The 19,786-nt window shown below is 39.6% G+C and overlaps 1 protein-coding gene across 11 annotated transcripts in view; it reads left to right on the top strand.

Moving 5' to 3' along the window:
- DTNA (dystrobrevin alpha) overlaps positions 1–19,786 on the top strand; it is a 180,969-nt gene that overhangs the window by 139,550 nt on the left and 21,633 nt on the right. For 4 of the 11 annotated variants that reach the window (XM_066181790.1, XM_066181799.1, XM_066181816.1 and 1 more), the window contains 4 exons: positions 11,164–11,251; positions 13,740–13,837; positions 15,219–15,332; positions 18,570–18,666. In XM_066181790.1, the coding sequence (XP_066037887.1) occupies positions 11,164–11,251; positions 13,740–13,837; positions 15,219–15,332; positions 18,570–18,666 (397 nt within the window). Of the gene's footprint in view, positions 1–3,713; positions 3,792–4,430; positions 4,524–11,163; positions 11,252–13,739; positions 13,838–15,218; positions 15,333–18,569; positions 18,667–19,786 lie in introns of all 11 variants that reach the window. The other 7 variants (XM_066181763.1, XM_066181753.1, XM_066181772.1 and 4 more) reach the window with 3 other exon arrangements.

The following is a 19,786-nucleotide window of genomic DNA, read 5'->3' as shown; positions in this document are numbered from 1 at the left end:
AGAAACAAAAAAGTCTGTGATCTTCTCCCAAATACCAAATCATGGTCATTTGCTGTGTTGACAGCTAACATGATTAAAACCACAAGGCCTGTAATTCTTTTGCTGTAGCTAATATTCAGGAGTTCTCTCTGATTTGTTTTTTGCAATTTCTGATGGCCTAGAGGGCAGCCGAACAAGGGAATATTACTGCAGAGTAGGTAATGCCCTTGCAAACCCAATGATTTGGATATGTTACATCAAAACAAGCAAACTTAGCATTATAGAAACTTTTGTCCAGTCAAGAGAAATAGCTCTATATACTGAATTAATGTTTTTTTCCTTATTTGAATAATTTTGTTCCCCAGATGCAGTCTGTCATGCTGACTTAAAGTATATAGCTGCCATAGTAATGGGTACAATCTCCTGCTCTTTCTTTATAAATGTTTTCTTTAAGCTATTGAATTATTGAGCTTAGGTAGGATAAGATGAAATAGAATGTTTTTTCTTGCATTTTTCTCAGCCCTCCCTTCACAGCTAATGCATTTAGTTCTTCTAAAGGAGTAATAAACTGGAATAAATTGTGTGATGCAACACTTTCTGGTGAACTTGAAATGACTTGGCAATTGTGTGATAGAAAGAATGTGCTGTGATATCAGATACCAATAGCCAAGGAGAAATTGAGTCTTATTTGTTGCTGAGTCAGAATGGCTGGTGCCTTTTTTGAACTTCACATAAAAGTTAAAGAAATTGGATATTCACCTGGGTATAACAAGAGATTAGGCCAGATTTCTAGTCAGCAACTAACTTGGAACAAAACATACTGGTTGCTGCTGTTCTCCTTGTTCCTGTCTCTAAGGAGAAGTTTTCCCATGGTAAACTTCAACTGGATGTTGTCTTTGCATGTTGTTTTCAGAACAAGATGAGAAGCCTTATTTCATCAGCAATATTCCACCTGGCTAAAGGAAAGGTTTATATGTTTGATTGTTTAGTAGCCAGGTAAACACTAATGAGGGCAGAACATCTACACCAAAATTATTAGGTCTGTATCTTTATAGACATCCGCTCATAGCTGGAAGATTTGTCTCTAAATTTGGATGGAGAAGCATTATTTGGCATGTTACAAGATATTCCATTTTAGCAGGAATATATCTTTAAAATATCTGTTCCAGTTGGAAAGTCATTGTGGCCAGAACGATCTCTGAAGTATTAGTTGTATTTTGGGGAATATGTGGAGGATGTAGAAAGATATGGAAGAAAAAGTAGAACAAATATCAGCACTTCCAAATGAAGGAGGGTTGAAGGTGGAATCAGGGACAAAGGTGAAAGGGATTATAAAGGAGGCAGCCTAACCTTGGTATCCGAAGATCCTGAAATTATAAAAGAGTTAGTAAGCATCTAGAGGATAATAAACAAGAAATAACCACCACAGATTTGTCAAGAACAAATTACATGAACCAAACTAATTTATTTCATTGACAGGATAACTGATCCAGTGGGTAAAAGAAGAAACAGCAGATACAGTACAGGTTGACCTTAAAAGGACTCTAAACATAGTCCCAAATGACGCAGAAGTACCCAAAGGAAATACAGACATAGGGAAATTAGTAAAAGAGCAACTTTGAAAATTAATAATGACATTTTCAGAAGTTTGCTGTCGCTTTAGGAGAAGAACATCTGCTGGGACTCTTGAAAGCTACCCTAAATCAGACACTATGTGCTATTTCTCACAGTGACTTAATGGAAGCAATAGAGTGAATATATCCAATTAGTAGGTGGTACAAAGGTTGAAATACTTATGGAAAGGAGTGCTTGGAGAGCAGTTTCTAAATACAAAAAAGGTAGCTCAGTAGCAATGGTAGTAATTGATGTCCAAATGATCTGAAATCAATTACAGGAAGTTCAGTAATTATAAGTGAAAAGTGCTGTAGCAAGGAAGCAAATAGTCAAATAAAAGATGGGAGCATAATTGGATGGATAGAAATATTTTAACAGAAAACCTAGCAGTTGCAGTGAACCAGAAAATTATTGAAGTCAGCAATACAATTGTTAGATTGCATTTGACCCTGGAACATCATCTGGAAAGCCATTAAAACATTCTCCAGAGGAGGAGACATCTGCCTAGAGGTTTGCATGCAGTTTAGAGCAACAGCACAGGGGTAGAAATGCTAACCAGCATATCTGCAGTCCAGAGGAGACACCCAAACATCAGAAGAACAAGAGAAAATGTAACTTACATGAGAAATGGTTGGAAGATTAAAGTTTGCTTAATCAACTTAAAAGGAAAGGGACATGGATAGACATGGTATCAGTTGCTCAGTGAGTAATCCTTGCTTGCTTGTTTCTCCACACTACCTGTGTGGCCTCTGGAGCATGGGAGAGGAGAACTTGTGGTTGGTGGGGGGGCCCACTGTTAGAAAGCAAGGCACAAAATCTGCCCTGGGGCCTTCAGTCTCCCACTGTGGCAACACATTTATCTGTACTTTTAGAACTAAAAGGTGCATTTTTGGCTGAAATGGCACACCCTGTACCCCTTGAATGTATTTTCCTTCTGTAACTGGGAAGAAAACATGTGGAAAACACATCCTTCTAGATGGCATGGAGCATGTTTATCTGCATGGATATTGCCCCAGTGGAAGTGCAATACACATAAGTAGCATGCTGGTGGGCAGAGATATGTGAAACAAGCATTTTTTTCTTGCTGTACAAAAATTACAGCATTTCATTCAGCTATCTTACAAATTTATTACAAATCAATAGGCTTGAGTTCATAGGACAACCTTTGGTCCCATCCTTTCCAGAACCCCACTGCCAACCTTGCCCTCCCAAGAGGAGGGGAATTGCACACGTCTCACCTCATTCCTTCTTCAAATTCCTTCTTTGTCCCAATATTGAAAGTTTTGAAGATTTGCCATGCACCACATTTGTGCAACATCACCTATACACACACAGACCCATACACAGGTGAGGTGCGTGGGTGCACAGGTGCATCCATGCTCACGCACCCATGAGGTGCCACCAAAAAAAAGGTGAAAAATTTTTATAGAGAAGAAAGCAAAATATAATTTTGTTTTGCTTTTTTGTATCTTAAACCAAAAAAATGCTGCAGCATGAGAAAAAAAAAAGAACATTTTCAATATTTCCCATTCTTAGCCAGTGGTAGCTTGTTAATCTGGATATTTAAGTGTTGGGAAAGATGCAGTTACTGCAATCCATTAAATATGTAATTAGGAAAAAAAAGTGTGTTTGGTGAACTATATATTCTTTTAAATCAACAGAAGAACAGTACTTCTGAAAATTGAACTGCTGTATCCCATCCCTGCATCCAAATAAATGCCTTTCCTTAGATTATTGAAACCAATTTACAGGTAATGTGGAGAAAAGCAATTTAGCTCTTACAGTAAAGCTTTCCCAGCTCGAAAGCAGCATTTGAGACCGTGTTTATCTCAGACTCCATCTGGAAAATACACAAGCCTTCATCTCTCCATTTGTGAGAGAAGCACATTTTGTTTGTCATTGCTGTAGTGGAGGCTTTAATAGTATGGTTTTGGAGAACAGGAGGGAAAACTCATAATTCCTGATTTTGCATTTCCTGAAGTTTTTTAGAATTCCTTTAAAGCTTCTATTATTATTATTCAGTCCAGGGCTTTCGAATGAGCTTCTCGAAGCTCTGTTCTATAATGAATTTCAGACATCACTGTTTACCCTCTTCTTAGTTTTCCTGTCTTATTAACTAGCTCTCCTTCCAAGAATACTGAAGTAGAGCAGAGCAAACTGCTGGCTAGGGCTGCTCCAGCTTTCTTGAAAGGCAAAGGGTAAGTTAAAGAGAGAGTATGTTCTTTAACTTGCACTAACACAACTAAACCAAAACCTTTTCCTCTATTTCTCCCATTTTTAATGTATTCTATATATATTTTTCCTGAGAAAATTGTCATAACCAATTAACCCAGTGAGCTAAGTAAGGCATGTTTAAATATATTTATGTACACCTGGATGCATAAAGTCTTGATCAGACACTTCCAAGCAAATCCAGCTTGTGAATTCAGTGTGTCAGTCATGTATGTTACATATCTATATTAATGTTTGTGCACAATACATAGTATATTAATACAAATAGTGCCAACCTCAGAATTTGCTGTATTTTGTAATAAATGCTGCTGTAGAGTTCCAGAGCTTCAGTCCCTGCCCTGATCTGGCATCTCACTGATTTCTGAGACTGGCTCTGTCACCAAGTGGACGCTACCATCCTAAATCACTAAATACTAAACATGTAAATTACAATAATAACAAAATAATTTCTGCACTTGGTGTGTTGTTTCGTTCTGATTTTTTTTTTCTAAGAGCACTGAAGTACTCATTCCTAGATTGCCATTTCACAATCTTACTTGCTCCTGCTCTCTCTGTTTATCTCTGTGTCTGTCTGGACCACACCCTGTCCCCCGCCCCCGTTTCAGGTTACAGTACAGCCTCGATGTTGCAGACAGGCTGGCTGATGAACATGTGCTCATCGGGGTGTATGTCAACATGCTACAGAGCAACCCCGCACGGTTAGTGCAGGTTTGGCACCTTTGGGGGGCCCAGCAAAGGGACCTTGCTCAGCCAAATGCTCTCACTGTTTCCTCCTGGCCACCAGCTGGAGCAGCTCTTCATGAGCACTAACCTCAAGTGAATGTGTATGAATATGGGGTGTGTCCTCCCAGTGTTGGTGGACTGGGGCACTGGCTGCTGTTCTCTCTACTGAGGCTTGCAAGGTATTGCCATGTATTGCAAATAATTGCTTAGTTAAGAATGGCTGTGCAAATTTTATGGGATACTGAGTTCTAGGCAGTGCAGGACTTGGTGGTGGTACAGAAATCTTCACACAACAATAATTAAACAAGCCTGTGTTTTCAAGGTAGTGATTTTTGAGATCATATATAATTTTGAGCTTCACCTTCCGTGAAAGTTAGAAGCTGTAATAGTACATAAGTAATTAAATTATGATAATAGTTTTCTTGCTAACCTAGTGAGAAATTCATTTTGATTTTTACATATGTCAGGCATTGCTTTTAAATCTGCCTGATTGCTGCATTGTTCGAATCTTGTACACAAATTTTCCCTTCACTCATTTAGACTCAGGAGTTTTAAATGGGTGTCTTGAACATAATTCATTGTTTCTGCTGGAGTGATTATAGAGCTTTGTCTCCTAAACCCATCGGCTGTCCTGCCACTTGAGATGCTGGCATTGCAGCCCGCCACGCCAGGGAAGGGAGACGCTGCCTCTCCTGTCCAAGTGCAACAGAATTCCATAGACTTTGCAGCCCTGTGCCAGCAAAGTAAGCAGTATATGGCCCTAGAAAATGTGGTGCTGAACAGAAAACTGTACAGTGTTTCTACCAAAACTATGCTCAGGAGGTTTATTTTGCTCGTAGCAAACCCTTCAGTTTCCTGTGCTACCGCTGCAGGATATTTCCTGGGTTAGAAGTCTCCATATACTCCAGTATGTAGGAGGCAACAAGCAGCTTCATTTAGGAGAGTGAATGCAATGGTCCCCTGCACTCTTAAAAAATTCATTTAGGCATGTAGCTCCTGGGAGTAATTTGTCATGTCCAGTGGATTAAAAACTCTGCTTCCATTGTCCTGGGTCTGCTTTTCTACTCCGTAGCCCACTGCAATGTGCCATTGGTGGAGGGTTGAAAAGGGAAACTCGGTTTTAGTGAGGAAAATGAAAGCCATTTATCCTAAACAAAAACATTTTCAAGGGGAATTGAATTCCTGAAGAAGCATTTCCAGAGATCAGGCTTATCGAGGAATACTGACACTGTCTTTGAAAGCAGACTCTTGGGGGTGTGTGTGTGACCAGTCATTGCCCACCCGTGACTGAGGATAGGAATGTGCTGCCACTCAGTCTGGTGTGACAGGGAGAAGGAAATGTGGTCCTGGCTGCCATGAGTGACTTACTTAATACAATTGTTCATGAGGGGAGTGTAGAATGGACGTGGTTTAGGGTAATTCTTGGTGCTAGGCTGGTTTGCCAGGCGTGGCATTTTGGATGCCATGTCTAGGATTCATTTCGCTTCAGTGAGGGCTACCAGTTAGACTTCTTTGTGGGTGCCCCACCTTATCCGTACTGTTTTCATCCTCCAAATTTTATTCTTTATATTCCAACCTGTTCCCTCAAGGCTTTGAGCCAACCTCACCAAATCATAACAGCTTTGTTTCCAAATATGCATGTACAAATCATGTGCCATGATAGCCAACATTTATTTGGTTTTGAGAAATGAATGGGAGAGTGACTGATAACAACCTTAATTGTTTAAACAACTGATGCAAAGCATAGTACATAACATCTGATTACTGACATTAAATCACTGCAGACACAGCATCCTGAATGAGAAACAATCTCAGTTATTTGTATAATTAGATTTTGACAGAAACATAACCTAGAGGGACAGCAGTCTTAGTCAAACATCAGACCATACTGCATTGCCATTTTCTGCTTTACTGGACTGAGACGGCTTGCAGAGAAATAGAATGGTTACATTTTGGTAAAAGCAAGAACAAAGTCTTGCCATCCTAAAGCTCCTGTGTGAAGCCAGTTTCCAGAGGAGTAGGTGAGACCTCTGCAGGAAGCTCAGCTGCTGTATCTCAAAGTCTGGGGTGGCATCTTCAGGCAAAGCTGAACTTCTGTCCATGCCCCAAATTGGCTGGATGAGGTTTGCTCAAAACCCACACACTTGTGTCAGGATGGTGCTGAGTTCAAGTTATTTCATCCTGCATCTTAAGGAGATTCGGTAACCTGAGCAAAGCACTCAGTTAACCAAAATGAGGTAGCTTCTGATTTAGGGGAGGCTGCAGCTGGGCAGCTCTGCTATTGAATCTGCCTGCAAAATACTACCTGTACCTACCCAGAGATCAGATAATTCAAGTGCTTCTGGCAGCCAAAGCTGAAAAGGGGAATGATTGTAGCTGGACCTTTATCCGCAAGAAAAACCCGTGGAGATACTTTGTGAGCATAATACAAAAAATTACCTCAAAAGCTGTATAGTAACGTTTCTAAACAGAACAAGATTTGGGGTTTTTTAGGTATTGAGTCAGGCTAATTTATAGCTAATCATCTGTATAATATAACCCACTATACCCCTGCTTCTGTTTTAAGTGCAGCTAGTATTTACATTTTGGGCTTTGTGGGGTATTTTTAATTCATTTAATTAATTTTCACTGCTTATCTTTATTTTTCATCTGCAGTATTTGATACTGTGAGTAAAAGTACAAGTTCTCCTTTCCTTTTACCACAGGCTAATAAGCTACTTGAGAGTTTTTTGGAAGCCATTACTCCAGACCAAATTAATAAACAAGAGGAAGAATTAATCTATTATTAATAGTAACTGTATGGGTGGAAAAAATAGCCCTTAACCAGATGTTTTGAATAGTTTAATTGCAAAGTCTTTTTTAGTATTTAAAGCCAATATTTGTTACTTACTTTAGTTTATCTTTAGTGTCTGATTCTTAAAAAGAACTTTTAATGCAAATTGTTTCCATTTTTGTAAGTTAGAGACTTTGCCTAGCTTTCAATATAAATTCCATATATTTCAGTCTTTTTTCAGGTACAGAAAAGAAAAGCAATTAAATAAATTAAAAGTAAGAGACTATTTTGGTTCTATAGAGAGCTGTTTTCTAGGGGTTTTATGTTATACTGCATAGTACTATGTGAATCCTATTTCTATATAAAAGCGACACACTATTCTAGGGCATTTTTTAAAATGTTTATTAAGGGGGTGTGCACAACTCTAGGTGGGAAGGCTGGTTTAATCTTCCTTGAAAGAGGAAAAACATTCAGAGACCAATTGCTAGAGAGGAAATATGTAGATATTTAGTTCCCTTGAACAGTTTGTTTTTATGATTATTCCCATACAGCTGAGTGTTACTACATTTTGGTGGTAAAATCTTGGTGATTCTATAGTGAATGGCAAACTAACAGTAGCAGAGGACTCAGATGATTTGTCTTGGTTTAAAGTGTCTTAAAACCCAAGCCAATTTTAAAAGTGTAGTAATTAAACAGTCCTCAGAATACATTTGGTGTCGCTGTTATGTTGGTTTTTTGGTGTTTTTTTTTAACAGCCCTAAGGCTTAGAAACTGACCCTTTAATTTGTCCGTATTTTCTGTAGCAAATTGTTTATTAAGCAAGGGTTTGTAGTATAAGAGCAAGTCATGAAGACCATACTGATAACTCTTTTGCAAAAATTTCACAAGAGACTTCTAACCAGTGGCAACATAGTTGTAAAACCAGTAAGGAACATCCACATCAGCTATTGCCAAGTGTCTGCTGCAGAACAGGCTGATCTGACACATGTGAAGCATAAGAAACAGCAGAGATCCTCCAGAGTTACTCCTTTGCTTATAGGTTATGATGTTTTTCATCCTTTGCCTGCAGGTTTGAGATCCCTTTTTTTAAATGGAGCTACCTTAGACCACAGAAGTTCTGTTGTACAGGTGCTAATATTGGATATTCACTCTACATTTGAATAGTCATAGGTGCCACACCAATTATTGCTAATAATTAGAAGGTCTTTAAAGAAATGGTCACTAATGGAGAAGCAGGGTTTTTTAGAAAAGAAGAAACAACATATTTGTATGCGAAATGTCCAGTTTCTCTCAAAAGGATGCCTGATTCATTCCCCTGGGGTCCCAAATTCTGCACACACATTCATAATATTTTAAACCTTTTGTGTACTATTGTTTTACTGTATCACTGTATGGTTTTCTGTGAAGTTGGTGAAGTAAAACAGGAGAATTATGGTAAATCTGAGAACTCTGAGACATAAAATTCTTGGCAGTCGAGGCTAATGCTGCTGTGCATACGTCTGTATTTAATGGTCACATAGAATATGTGTATTCCAGAAGTAAATTTATCTCAGACATTGAAATTTAATTTTCAAAGCTTTGGGGTTAGTGATTTGCGGCATTCATAGACCAAATTTGACGCATTGCTACATCTACTTTACGACATCTACCCACACATAAATATATATCAAAGATATTAAATACAAGTAAGACTCAAAAAGCTGCAGTGGCTTGGTTCTTTCAGTAAAGCAGTTGGCTTAGATGTTAACTCACATCTCAGAACTCTGGGGCAGATTGCATTATGCCTACAAGTGGAACCATAATCCATTTTTCCAAGATGGATATGGTTGCACATTGCCATAAAAAGGAGAATTGATCCTGAATGCTTGCTGTTTTCACAACCATCTGTTAGGATGCAATGTTTTAGTCATTATGGTAAAATTAAAAATTAATTAAACTGTCATAAAAGTAACCCTTACTATCCAGTTTACATAATTTTATGTGTCTGCAAGAATTGCTTACTCCTTTCTCTGGATGACGTATTAGTACAGTAAGCATGTATAAGAAGCAGAACTGTATAAATTTAGAAAAATGCCTTTAGCTTTGGTCTTTCCCAAAGGTATACCAGTTATCCCACCAGAATCTCAGTAAGCATAAAATTAAGGTGCATATGTAACAAAATAAACATAACCAAAACCAGAAAGTCAGTGTTCATCTACCACCAGAAGTCTTATGTGAAGTCTGCAGCACAAGTTTTATTTACACAGAACCTCTCTGTGCCTCACTTTTCAGAGCTTTACTGTTTTTCTAAACTTAATGTTTGTGGTTTCACAGGATATTATAAGAATGAGAAAAGGATGATGTTTGTCTCCTTTCTCTTGCATCAGTAAGCTGTAGCAAATCCACAACACCCAGCTTTAGTTTCATGATCAGTGAATATCAACCACTGCTCATCTTTCCAACATGATTTTTAAATCCTGGTGGATTTTATCAAGCCAAACAACATGTGCACTGTAGTTCCCTGAAGGACATGGGGATATGAACTCACTGAGAAGTTTTAGAGTAATATTCCTTTTAAATATATCAGTTCTTCAAAAGCAGAGCTTTTGGCACAAGTGCCATTTTTCCCTGGAAGGCTTTTCAAATTCAAGGTACAATTTCAGGGGAAAAAATCAGAATAAAATCCCTTGCCCTGACTCTTTTGAAGCTCCTTTGCCAGAAAACAGTTTCATGCCAGAAGAGCCCGTGGGCAGGGAGATTTGTTCCTGTTTCCCTTCAGCCAAAAACCATTATACAGTTGCCAAAGGATAAGAAAAGAGGCCAGACTGGCCTCTGTCTGGGATAATCCACAGGCGGCCTTGTATTCCGTGTGGCAATTCTGCATTCCTCTCACCTCTTATTAGGGACTTCATTTTTTCTCTCATATATATATTAAAAGTAATGCAGTATAGGATTCTAAAGCCCAAGATTATCCAGGGTCAACTAAGTCCTCTTCAGATTTCTGGTTTTGTTAGTTTATTAATTTTGATGGTTGTCTGCAAACTTCTAAATGTTTAGAAATAGTGTCGGTTCTCACTATATTACCTTTTTCCTGCTCTTCTGGCTGAATAATAGCTTCCATTTAAAATAAGGGCAGCTGGAAAAGCATTAACCTGAGAGAAATATTTGCATTTTATATTCTTGAGGGAGAAAAAATAATAAGGTGCAAAATTTTAAAGAAATTCAGCGTATTTGCTCTTCAGTCTCAACACTTGTTGATCACAGTCATGTGACACTGTGAAGTCTTGCTCCCAAACACTAAGAAACCAAGAATAAAAGAGAAAGCCTGATTATAAATTCCTAGATCAGTGGTTCCAAACAGTGATCCATGAGACTTTGGTAAGTACCCTGCAAAAATGTCCTAAACACTTTTCTGATGCAAATATGAGAAAGCTTCTTAAGTTTTTCTTGACAAACACCAAGGCTCCTGCTCATCCACTCTCCAAAAAGTAAGCAGTCTTCTAGGTGATATGACAAAGCTGAGTTGCAAAATAGATGCTGACTGGTGGTCCTAACCCCCTCCTGACCCTTTTTGGGCAGAGTAGTCTGCAAGTTGCATCCTATACAGCCTTTACTGCGAGTTGCAGACTTGCTGCTGTTTTCCCCCTAAGGGAAGGTGCTGCCCGGGCCCTTAGAGCTAATCTTTCTAGGAAAATTGCCTTCCCCTTCTCCCGTTCTCTCAATTAATATCAGCTGTTCCTCATTTGGTGACGGTTTGCTCCTTTGTTCTGACATGTGGGGGTGTGAGGTGGTGGCTGGCTGAGGCAGTGGGCGTTTTTGCCATGTATAAACCTGTCTTTCCCTTTCCCCCTCCCCCTGAGCAGCGTCCTTGACAGTGCAAGTCGCCTGGATGAAGAACACAAGCTGATCGCCAGGTATGCAGCAAGGCTGGCAGCAGAAACTTCTTCATCAGTAAGTGTTTTAATTAAAGGAAGGTACTTTGCTTCTGTCGTGTTCCAGGGGCTTGGCAAGATCAGGGAAATTACATCTGACAGTCTAATGATTAATGGATTATTTTTCCATATTCTTTTCATCAGAGGCTGTTATGCTTTAATAATAACACTTTTATGCAGTCCATTTAATCCAAAGAAGCCACATGCTAATGCATATAATCTATATACTAATGCAGTGGTATTTAAATAATTGCATCAAAGGGAGTCTGACATCCTGAACTCGGGAAAGACTATAAAATATTGTCTGGACTAGCTTTGGTTAAAGGTTAATGATTTACTGCATTGGAAAAATGGGGTGGTGAATCCATTTTACTCTCCAGCTCAAATATCACAGCCACTAGGGCCCTAAGTACTAAGGCTATTAAAGAATGTTCTTCAGCAGGATGACTGTAATGACCCCCTGCATTAGCCTTGGTTCCTATTTTCATTTCAGAGCAACGATTATTCTGCTCTCTGTACCCAAAGATAGAAGGTGATGACAGGCTAAAACCTAACTGCATTCAGGAATAAGAGAGAATGAAGCAGGAGCCTAATCAAAGTATATAAAATCTTAAATGGTACATAAAAGGTCAGCCTAGCTACTTTTTTTCGATCTCAGGCCATTTGATAGAACAAGGGACCATGAATGATGGTTAAGTGAAAAGCAGCTTGTCTGGAGTGCCCAGAAACATTTTCACACTGAGATTTACACTGTGGGGTCAATTGAAAGGGTGAAATTGGGCACCATACATTGTGTAAAGACACTGAGTCACATTCACACCAGGTGAAGATGAATCTGCTGCCCCATGCACATGCTGTCACAGAGATTTCACACTACCTGCAGCTGCCTGGGAAGAGAGGGGTGCTCCTGCTCTGCCAGTCTAGCCCAAATCAATCCTTTCCAGACATGTGATACAGTGTTTCAAATTTAAGACAACCTGTAGATGATGGTCTTATTTCTGAAATACAGTCATTGTTCATGGGAACATGATTTCCCATTAATAATGTCTCTGGTTAAAAACTGGTCGACATCAGTTCCATGTAACATGTCCTTGATGTGAGGGAAAACAGTATAAACAGAGCTGACTCGAAGGAAAATACTGAATTTCTCATTCCCATCCATCTGTGCTCTTGAAACAAAAGAGACAGAAGGAAAAGAGAAGGTACCTGTAGGAAGAAATCTTTCCAAGCAAAAGAGTGGCATCCAGTAGGGGCAGCGGAAATTTTTAAGGCTTTGCTGATGGTCATCCTGGATTTTAAGGAACTAAATATATTAATGACATTGGGCGTTCAGGGTAAAGATCCTGATTCCTCCTATATGAGTGATGACATCCACCAGTGTGTAACAGTTTTTTATGCACTGTTCTGCTTCCCTGTGGTTGATGTGTTAATGGGAAAATGTATCCGTAGCAGAAAAATTAGGATGTGGTTACAGGAGAAACATACTGTCCTTTTGCCACAGACAACCCTAACCTTTGTTAGGTTTGTTAGGCTATTAAAATGTATCTTCATCCTTTTTGAGTGTGCACCTCCTGACAGAGGACATGCCTGGCATCACATAAAATAGCGCTCCAGAGTTGCACTTCACAGGGTTTTTGTGGTGAGGAATCCTCATATCACAGCAGTAACTCAGCAGAGTATTTTTAAGTATTTGATTCTTTCAGGTTGGAGTTAGAAATAAATGGGTGAACTGTGGTTACACAGAGCTTTCATAGCTGTGAAACTTTTAAATTACCTACTCTGTGTTGTCATTGTTACAATACTGAAACACAGGAGTGTGAACAAGGAAAACGATAATTGATTATTGCCAATGAACATGCAAAAAGAGCATAGTCCAGTGAAGCTGGAGTGAGCACTGCGTAGTTTGGTGAGAGACAAATTCTCATCTCATTTTATTGGTGAAAAAAAAGATTTTGCTGTACCTGAAGGACTGGGGAAAGAGATTTCCTGAAGTATCATGAGAGCATATAGGAAAACTTGGCCAAATGGGCCACACAGCCAGACTGAAAACTGAGTACTGCTTTCAAACTGAAAGTAAAACCTTACTTTCAAGAGAGCAAAGCATCCCTGCACTGCAAGCACATCCCATTCTTTCTGGAGGCAGACACTGTTTTTTGCTTCAGTGTACTCCTCTTGTCTGTAGCGTCAATATCAAGAGCCACATTACAGCAACTGCCTGCAGCAGTGTCATTGCCTTTTGTGATAGATTCAGAGGAAGCTGCGTGAAAAAGCAGTGAGTGACAGGATGGTAAACGCTGAGGCTTATTTACTCTAGCACTTACTCTGCTTTTACTAGCAATGGTTCCATGCTGGTTATGAGCACAACATGAATGCTCCTTTTTTAGTGTAGGCAATCTTGATACTGCACTTTCTGTAAACAGATTTCACAGAACAGATAGATCTGCGTTGAAGTCATGGTGCATGCTGGCTATTCCTCTTTCAATGCAGCCTTCTCTATTTTACAACAGCAGCCGAGTCAGCAGAGAGGGCCATCAGATATCTCCTTCACCATTGATGCAAACAAGCAACAAAGGCAGCTGATTGCAGAGCTTGAAAATAAAAACCGGTAAGGATCCACTATGTACCTGGTTTTGGTCAGTCCCATATACTACATGTACGTTTGTTTCTTAGCATTTTTACCATCTATACCTGTACAATGTGCTTATACAGGCATATACTTCTCCTCCTGCAAGAAAAACAGAGCACTAAAAGGTTCATACAATAGGGTAAAGGCTCTGAAATCCATAGCCATCCCATGTTTTCGTAAGTGTACTGTCAAATGCCATAATATAATCACGGATACTTTACTGTTTGCAGCTGCTGTTTGTTAAGAGTTTTAAAAAAAAACACTGTCCTGTTTCAAAACTGGATTAACTTTCAGTTGGAGTCTCAGTAGCACTATAACATGAAATGATAAAAGGATCAGTCACGCTTGTAATGTTATGCTCTCCTGCTTTTATTCGAGAAAAAAGATGATTAAAGCTCTTCAGAGCACAGTCTGCCTGGGAAAGGTTTGCAGGAAGATTAGCAGCAAGTTAGGCTGCTGATCAGTGAGACATGAGGTACAGATGTGACCAAGACTGGGAGAGAGTGTCAGGAGAAACAGGCCAGCAGGCCCCAAAAAGGAGTGATGCCTGTTTGTTAACAGCAGAGAACCTGGCCCTGGGTACCAGTCTGCCTGATGCCATGAAATGTATGGTAGCAGAGCTCTGCTTTCAGTGCTGGACCATAAAACAGAGGCTAGCCCAGACCAGATGGTTTCCTATTCCAAACTCTGTGCTGCCTTCTGTCACCGTGTAATGAGCACCACCAGCTCCAGCCTCGATTTGCCTTTCATAGTTTGAGGCTGCCTCCTGACCGTCTGCTTCCAGCACATTGTGAAGAAGAGACAAAATTCACAAAGGTTTCAACCTTCTGCTGTGAAGCTTTGTATTAGCCTTTTGACAGCACTCCAGGGCTCACAAGCCAGTCGTAACAAGTCTTGTTAAAGTACTTTTCTGTGAATTGTCAACTGCTCTCACATCTCTGCTTCCATTAAAAGTATTTTTAAGGGCTAAATATTTTCTCTGATACTCCGTAATGTCTAGAAAGGTTAGTTCAGGTTTTTTTTAGGTTCATCAGGAGCTGGAAATCTTCATGATGAAGAATTAAACAGGAGCAGTTCAGTAAAGCATAGAGCTATTTTTATGTCTACCTCTGTTTTTGGGGGGGTTTTGAAGAACGATTTCCCTTTATGGCAAAATCGTAAGAGTTCATTTAGAAAATATCCAAAGCCCTCTCCCATTACTGAGGGCTTCTTTGGTTGGCTGCAAACAAGTAATTTTACATACATCTTCATTGATTAAAAGCTAAATACAGTCATACTTTTTCACCTTTTGCAATGTCCAGGGAGCTGGTTTTGTGGAAAACTACTGACTTATGGTCTTCTGCTTATTCTCCTCCCCAAGAGAAATCCTACAGGAGATCCAGAGGCTGCGACTTGAACATGAGCAAGCATCTCAGCCCACACCAGAGAAGGCCCAACAAAATCCCACTCTCCTTGCAGAGCTCCGGCTCCTCAGGTAAGTCCTTGGCAGTTAAACCTCTGGCCTTGACAGGGGCCAACCAGTCATTCTCAGTAAGAGAAGAAATAAAAGATAAGCCTGGCTTGTGGTTTTGAAGGCTTTTTAAAGTAAGTCAGCCTATGTGTATTTTTTTATCCATTTTTTGTGTAGCCTGTTGTCCTAGAAGTAATTAAACTTATGCTTTAAACTGTGTGCATGAGAAATCTCACATATTACTCCTCTACATTAAATTAAGCATGTGCATCAGTATTTGAAAAGTTAGGCCCTTAGGTCATTTGGAACAGGTGCCCACAGCCTGGTCCAACTACCATTAATTCTGTGGGGAAAAATGTTCAGAATAAATGCCTTTAGAAAGATTTTTAGTTTATGCTAAAGAAAATACAGAACTACATGAAAATAGCCAGCATTGGATGTTAATCTTTGGAAAGCTCCCTCATGTGTTGAACTCTAAGGAGAGGTCGATTCTCTTAGTGGTGCAAAACCAGGCTGCAGAATGATCCTCCTTGTCATGTGAGGGGTGAAGGGTAATGTCATCTGCAGCTGCTGAAGATTTAGAGGATCCTTCCACCGGTTATCCCACCAAGCTAAAAACATTAATATGGATGTGACTGCATGTTAGTTAGGATACTCTACATGGATTTACTAATTTCCATGTATGTCACATTGAAGTACAATTATCATTGGCCCAGATCCATAGGCTCCCTGAAAGTCCTGAAGTTCATGTTGTGAGAGCCAGACAGAGAATCCAGTAAGAACTATTCAAAATGCTCTGTATGAACAGAGAGTGTAAGCACTTTCTTTCGAATGAAACAATGCTAGATTGCTCTGCCCCCTGACTAAAGAGTATATTTTGCCACTTAGCCACTTCTCACACAACTAATATTTTAGTAGTCTGATCCAAAGGAAATTACTGTAAGAAATTGTGCTAAATTTTTTTCTTTACAAATACTCGAGTTATATTATGGAATTTTCCACATAAATATATTTTTATGATTCACAAATCATTACTTTGGCTTTCCAATCTAAATACAAATTAGCTTCTTCATTTCTATGAGTGATTTTAATGTGTAATTAATTCTAGAGATCTACAGGCAAGTGACATTGTGTGAGGCATATAACACTGACTGTCATGAAAATGTGTACACTGTAAAATATACCAATAATGTAGCTCTTGTCCATCAAACTAAAAGTCTATTTTCAGCAGGGTTAGGAAATCAGCTTTCTATGTAGTTGACTAATAAAATTCATTATACTTTAAAAAAAAGGAATGATTGTGCAGTGTTAGCAGGCTGACTACTTAACGTTTCCCTCTTTTCAATTTTGATACACATATTAAAGCATGTGTGCCCTTACGTTAATTTCTTGATATGCAAGGTCCTTAGGGCATTCCTCAACTATACCTTCCCTGATCTAATACGCAGTGTGAGAATCAGAAAATAACTTTCAATCTATGGGTCTGAACTGCTTTGCATTCCTTCTGAAATGTTCACCATTTGAAAAGCATAAGTCTGACTTTGGATTTACTGGGGAATTTTGATACCCCCTCAAATTCCTAGACACTTAAGATGGCACAAGGCTGTTCTTACGGGTAAAACAGCAGGACTCAGGGTAGAAGCCCTGATTTATATCTCTTACCCTGATGATTTTTCAGGCTTGAAGCACTTAGGGCTGTAGAGCAATTTAATTCATATTGTATTAAGAAATGCTGAAATCTGTAAATCATGTTGTGGGTAGATGTCCCAGCATCTTTCACAAACTGCTGTAGTGTAGCACTCACTGAAATGAAGTCCTGAACACCGCATTCCTTCACATTACCAGTACTGTCTAGGAGACAGGTTGGAAAACCCCTTACTTCCAAGCATTTTCTCCGGAGTTAAGCAGGAGAAAAACCTCAAGAAGGGTAGTCTGTACAGTGCACACTGCTTAGATCCTCTCTGCCTGTGGAATAAATCTAAAACCCAGCAGAGCTCTGTACTAGGACCTGCCACTCTGAATTACACAGACCTTATTTTTGTTAGCAGTTTCTTAAACTCTGCTGCCTTTGTACAGTTCATAGCATTTCCAACCATTACCTGTCCAAAAAAGAAAAGCCAACATAGGCATTTTGTAGTAGGAAATAGATCAATCCTTCAGAAGAGTAAATGCAACCTGGCAGTGTTACTATATGATCCTATTATAAAGGTAGGAGATAGCACACATGAGCAGTCCTGTAGAAATCAATGTTGACTGTATCTGTAGTTGCTCACTTACAGTGAAGGCTCAAAACCAGGGTTTCATATTGCCCTAAATACAGGAAATGTACTTTAAGTCTTGTTCGTTCCAGTGCTTTTCCATTTAGGATTAAATTGTCATATTTTGTAAGTAGTACAAGGCTAACAACATACTGTTTGTATGTTATTTGCAATGCAGTAGAGTATAAAATATACTTTATATGTATATTTTCCAATAGTAATGTTAATTAAATCGTAACTTCCAGGAGGCAACAATTTTATTTTGTTTTTAGGTGGGGACCTCCCACAATTTAGTGATTCAACATGTGTAGGTGCTGTTCCCCCATCCTGTGCAATGGAGCTGTGCAGATTGAAAGCTGTTCAGATTTATGGGGGCACAGAGAGACTGTCACACTTGGAGTGGCTCAGTATTCACACTCATGCAGCCAGCACTGGACCCTGAGTGCAAAGAGCTAATTTCAAACAGTAATATCTCTACTCTGTGATAGTCTTCCTCTTGCTTTCAGAAAAAAAAAAAAAAAGTAGAAACAAAAGCAGATCACTATGGGTTTCTGTCTGAATTTCTGAACTCTCTTAGCTTCTCTTGTATCTTACTGTGTTCAGTGCCCCTGCTGCAATTTCCTGTCCCTCAGGGCATTGGTTTAATTTCTCCTGACAGCTAGTGAGGTTATTGACTAGAGAGTTCCAAAGCTAAAATTGCCAGGCATTTCCACGAGGGAATATAAGACAAACTTGTTTGAACCCATTTGTTCTTTGAAGAAGGGTCTGTGTCAGTGTCTGTCTTTTCCCTAATCACTATTCAGTCCCATGAGGATTCCCAGTAAGAGGGAACTCCCTAGCCTTCACATAGCTCCATTTCTAAGCCCTGTCCTGAATTCATACCTTGTGTTTGCCTTCCTGTGGTCTGTAAGCATGTATCCATGGTAGGGCTGGGCAAATGATGCAGTTAAAAGCTGCTGCTGCTGTGAGGGGTAAGCTCTGATCAGATCTGCTTGTTTCTCAGACAGCGGAAGGATGAGCTGGAGCAGAGGATGTCTGCTCTCCAGGAAAGCCGAAGGGAGCTTATGGTTCAGTTAGAAGGCCTCATGAAACTGCTGAAGGTAAGGAGCTCCACCTGGTACTACCAAGGAAAACACAAATTGAAGTGAGAGAGAAGAGGGAGGATGTGTAACCACAGAATTCTGCAGAACCTGACTGCTTTTACCCACAAAATTTGGCTATGTTTCCCTCCCTTTTTATTTTTTGCCTTGGTCTTTTAATTCAGAGGTTTCAGATGATGCTCAGATGCTGTTGTTCCTGTAGCAGCACTGCATCATCATTGTCACCTACTGCTAAGAGGAATAAGAAAAAGAAAAGAAACCAACATGTAAAACAAGTTAACTATTAGCTGTAAGAAAAACACATCAGCACTGTACACTATTATTCAGTACAGCTGACAGTATAGAATCATTAGGATAGTTCCCTTTAACTTTGCCCTTAAGTTCAAGTTTCTTCAACTTAGTTGCTGGTTGTGTCAGATGAGTCGTTTGACAACCACATCTACGTCTCTCACCTCAGAGATGCTTTCCCTACAACCCTTGTTTCATTTTCACGGGTACAGAAGCATGCCTTTGTTAAACAGATGAAACATGTCTCAGCAAAGGATCTCAGTTAAGAACAAAGATATCAAAAAGCATGTGCATTTTTAAAGACAGACTAGGGTAAGATGGGAGATGTAGTTTTATTTGCAGCCCTATTTTACCTGATGTGCTTCAGGACAGATGATGCCAGAAATTCACATTGGTAGAAAGCACCCTGAGTAGCATAGGAGTCTGTGTTGTTGCCATCTATGACAGATCAAATGAGTTCATGGAAATTCAGTGCAACTTGGGTCAAATATGGCTCAGATAAGAGCAGAAGGAATTTTACTGAAATCCGTTTAGCAACATGCCTCCATTTAGATGCAACGTGCATCTATTTGGATCCATTTGCATCAAAGGATGAGTTTGACACTTTATGTTACTTGCCCCTCCTCAGATACTGGCTTTTGCCACCACAGCGCATGAATTGATGGCACCTTAGCAGCAGAGCCCACTGAAGAGCTAGCAGATTCTTGGGAGCTAGAAGTAGGCAGGATACTTTCTGTTCTACCCATGAAATGCTGCAGTGCCCCAGCTAGCAGTGAAGGCTGCCTGCTGTTAGTCACTGCCTGGACAGAGAAAATTTGGGGTTGGAAATGAC

This window comes from Chamaea fasciata, unplaced genomic scaffold (genome assembly GCF_029207755.1).
Source record: "Chamaea fasciata isolate MVZ Bird 193981 ecotype frontalis unplaced genomic scaffold, bChaFas1.0.hap1 SCAF_1, whole genome shotgun sequence".
NCBI classification, from domain to species: Eukaryota; Metazoa; Chordata; class Aves; order Passeriformes; family Sylviidae; genus Chamaea; species Chamaea fasciata.
This window is presented reverse-complemented; position numbering and strand designations above follow the sequence as displayed.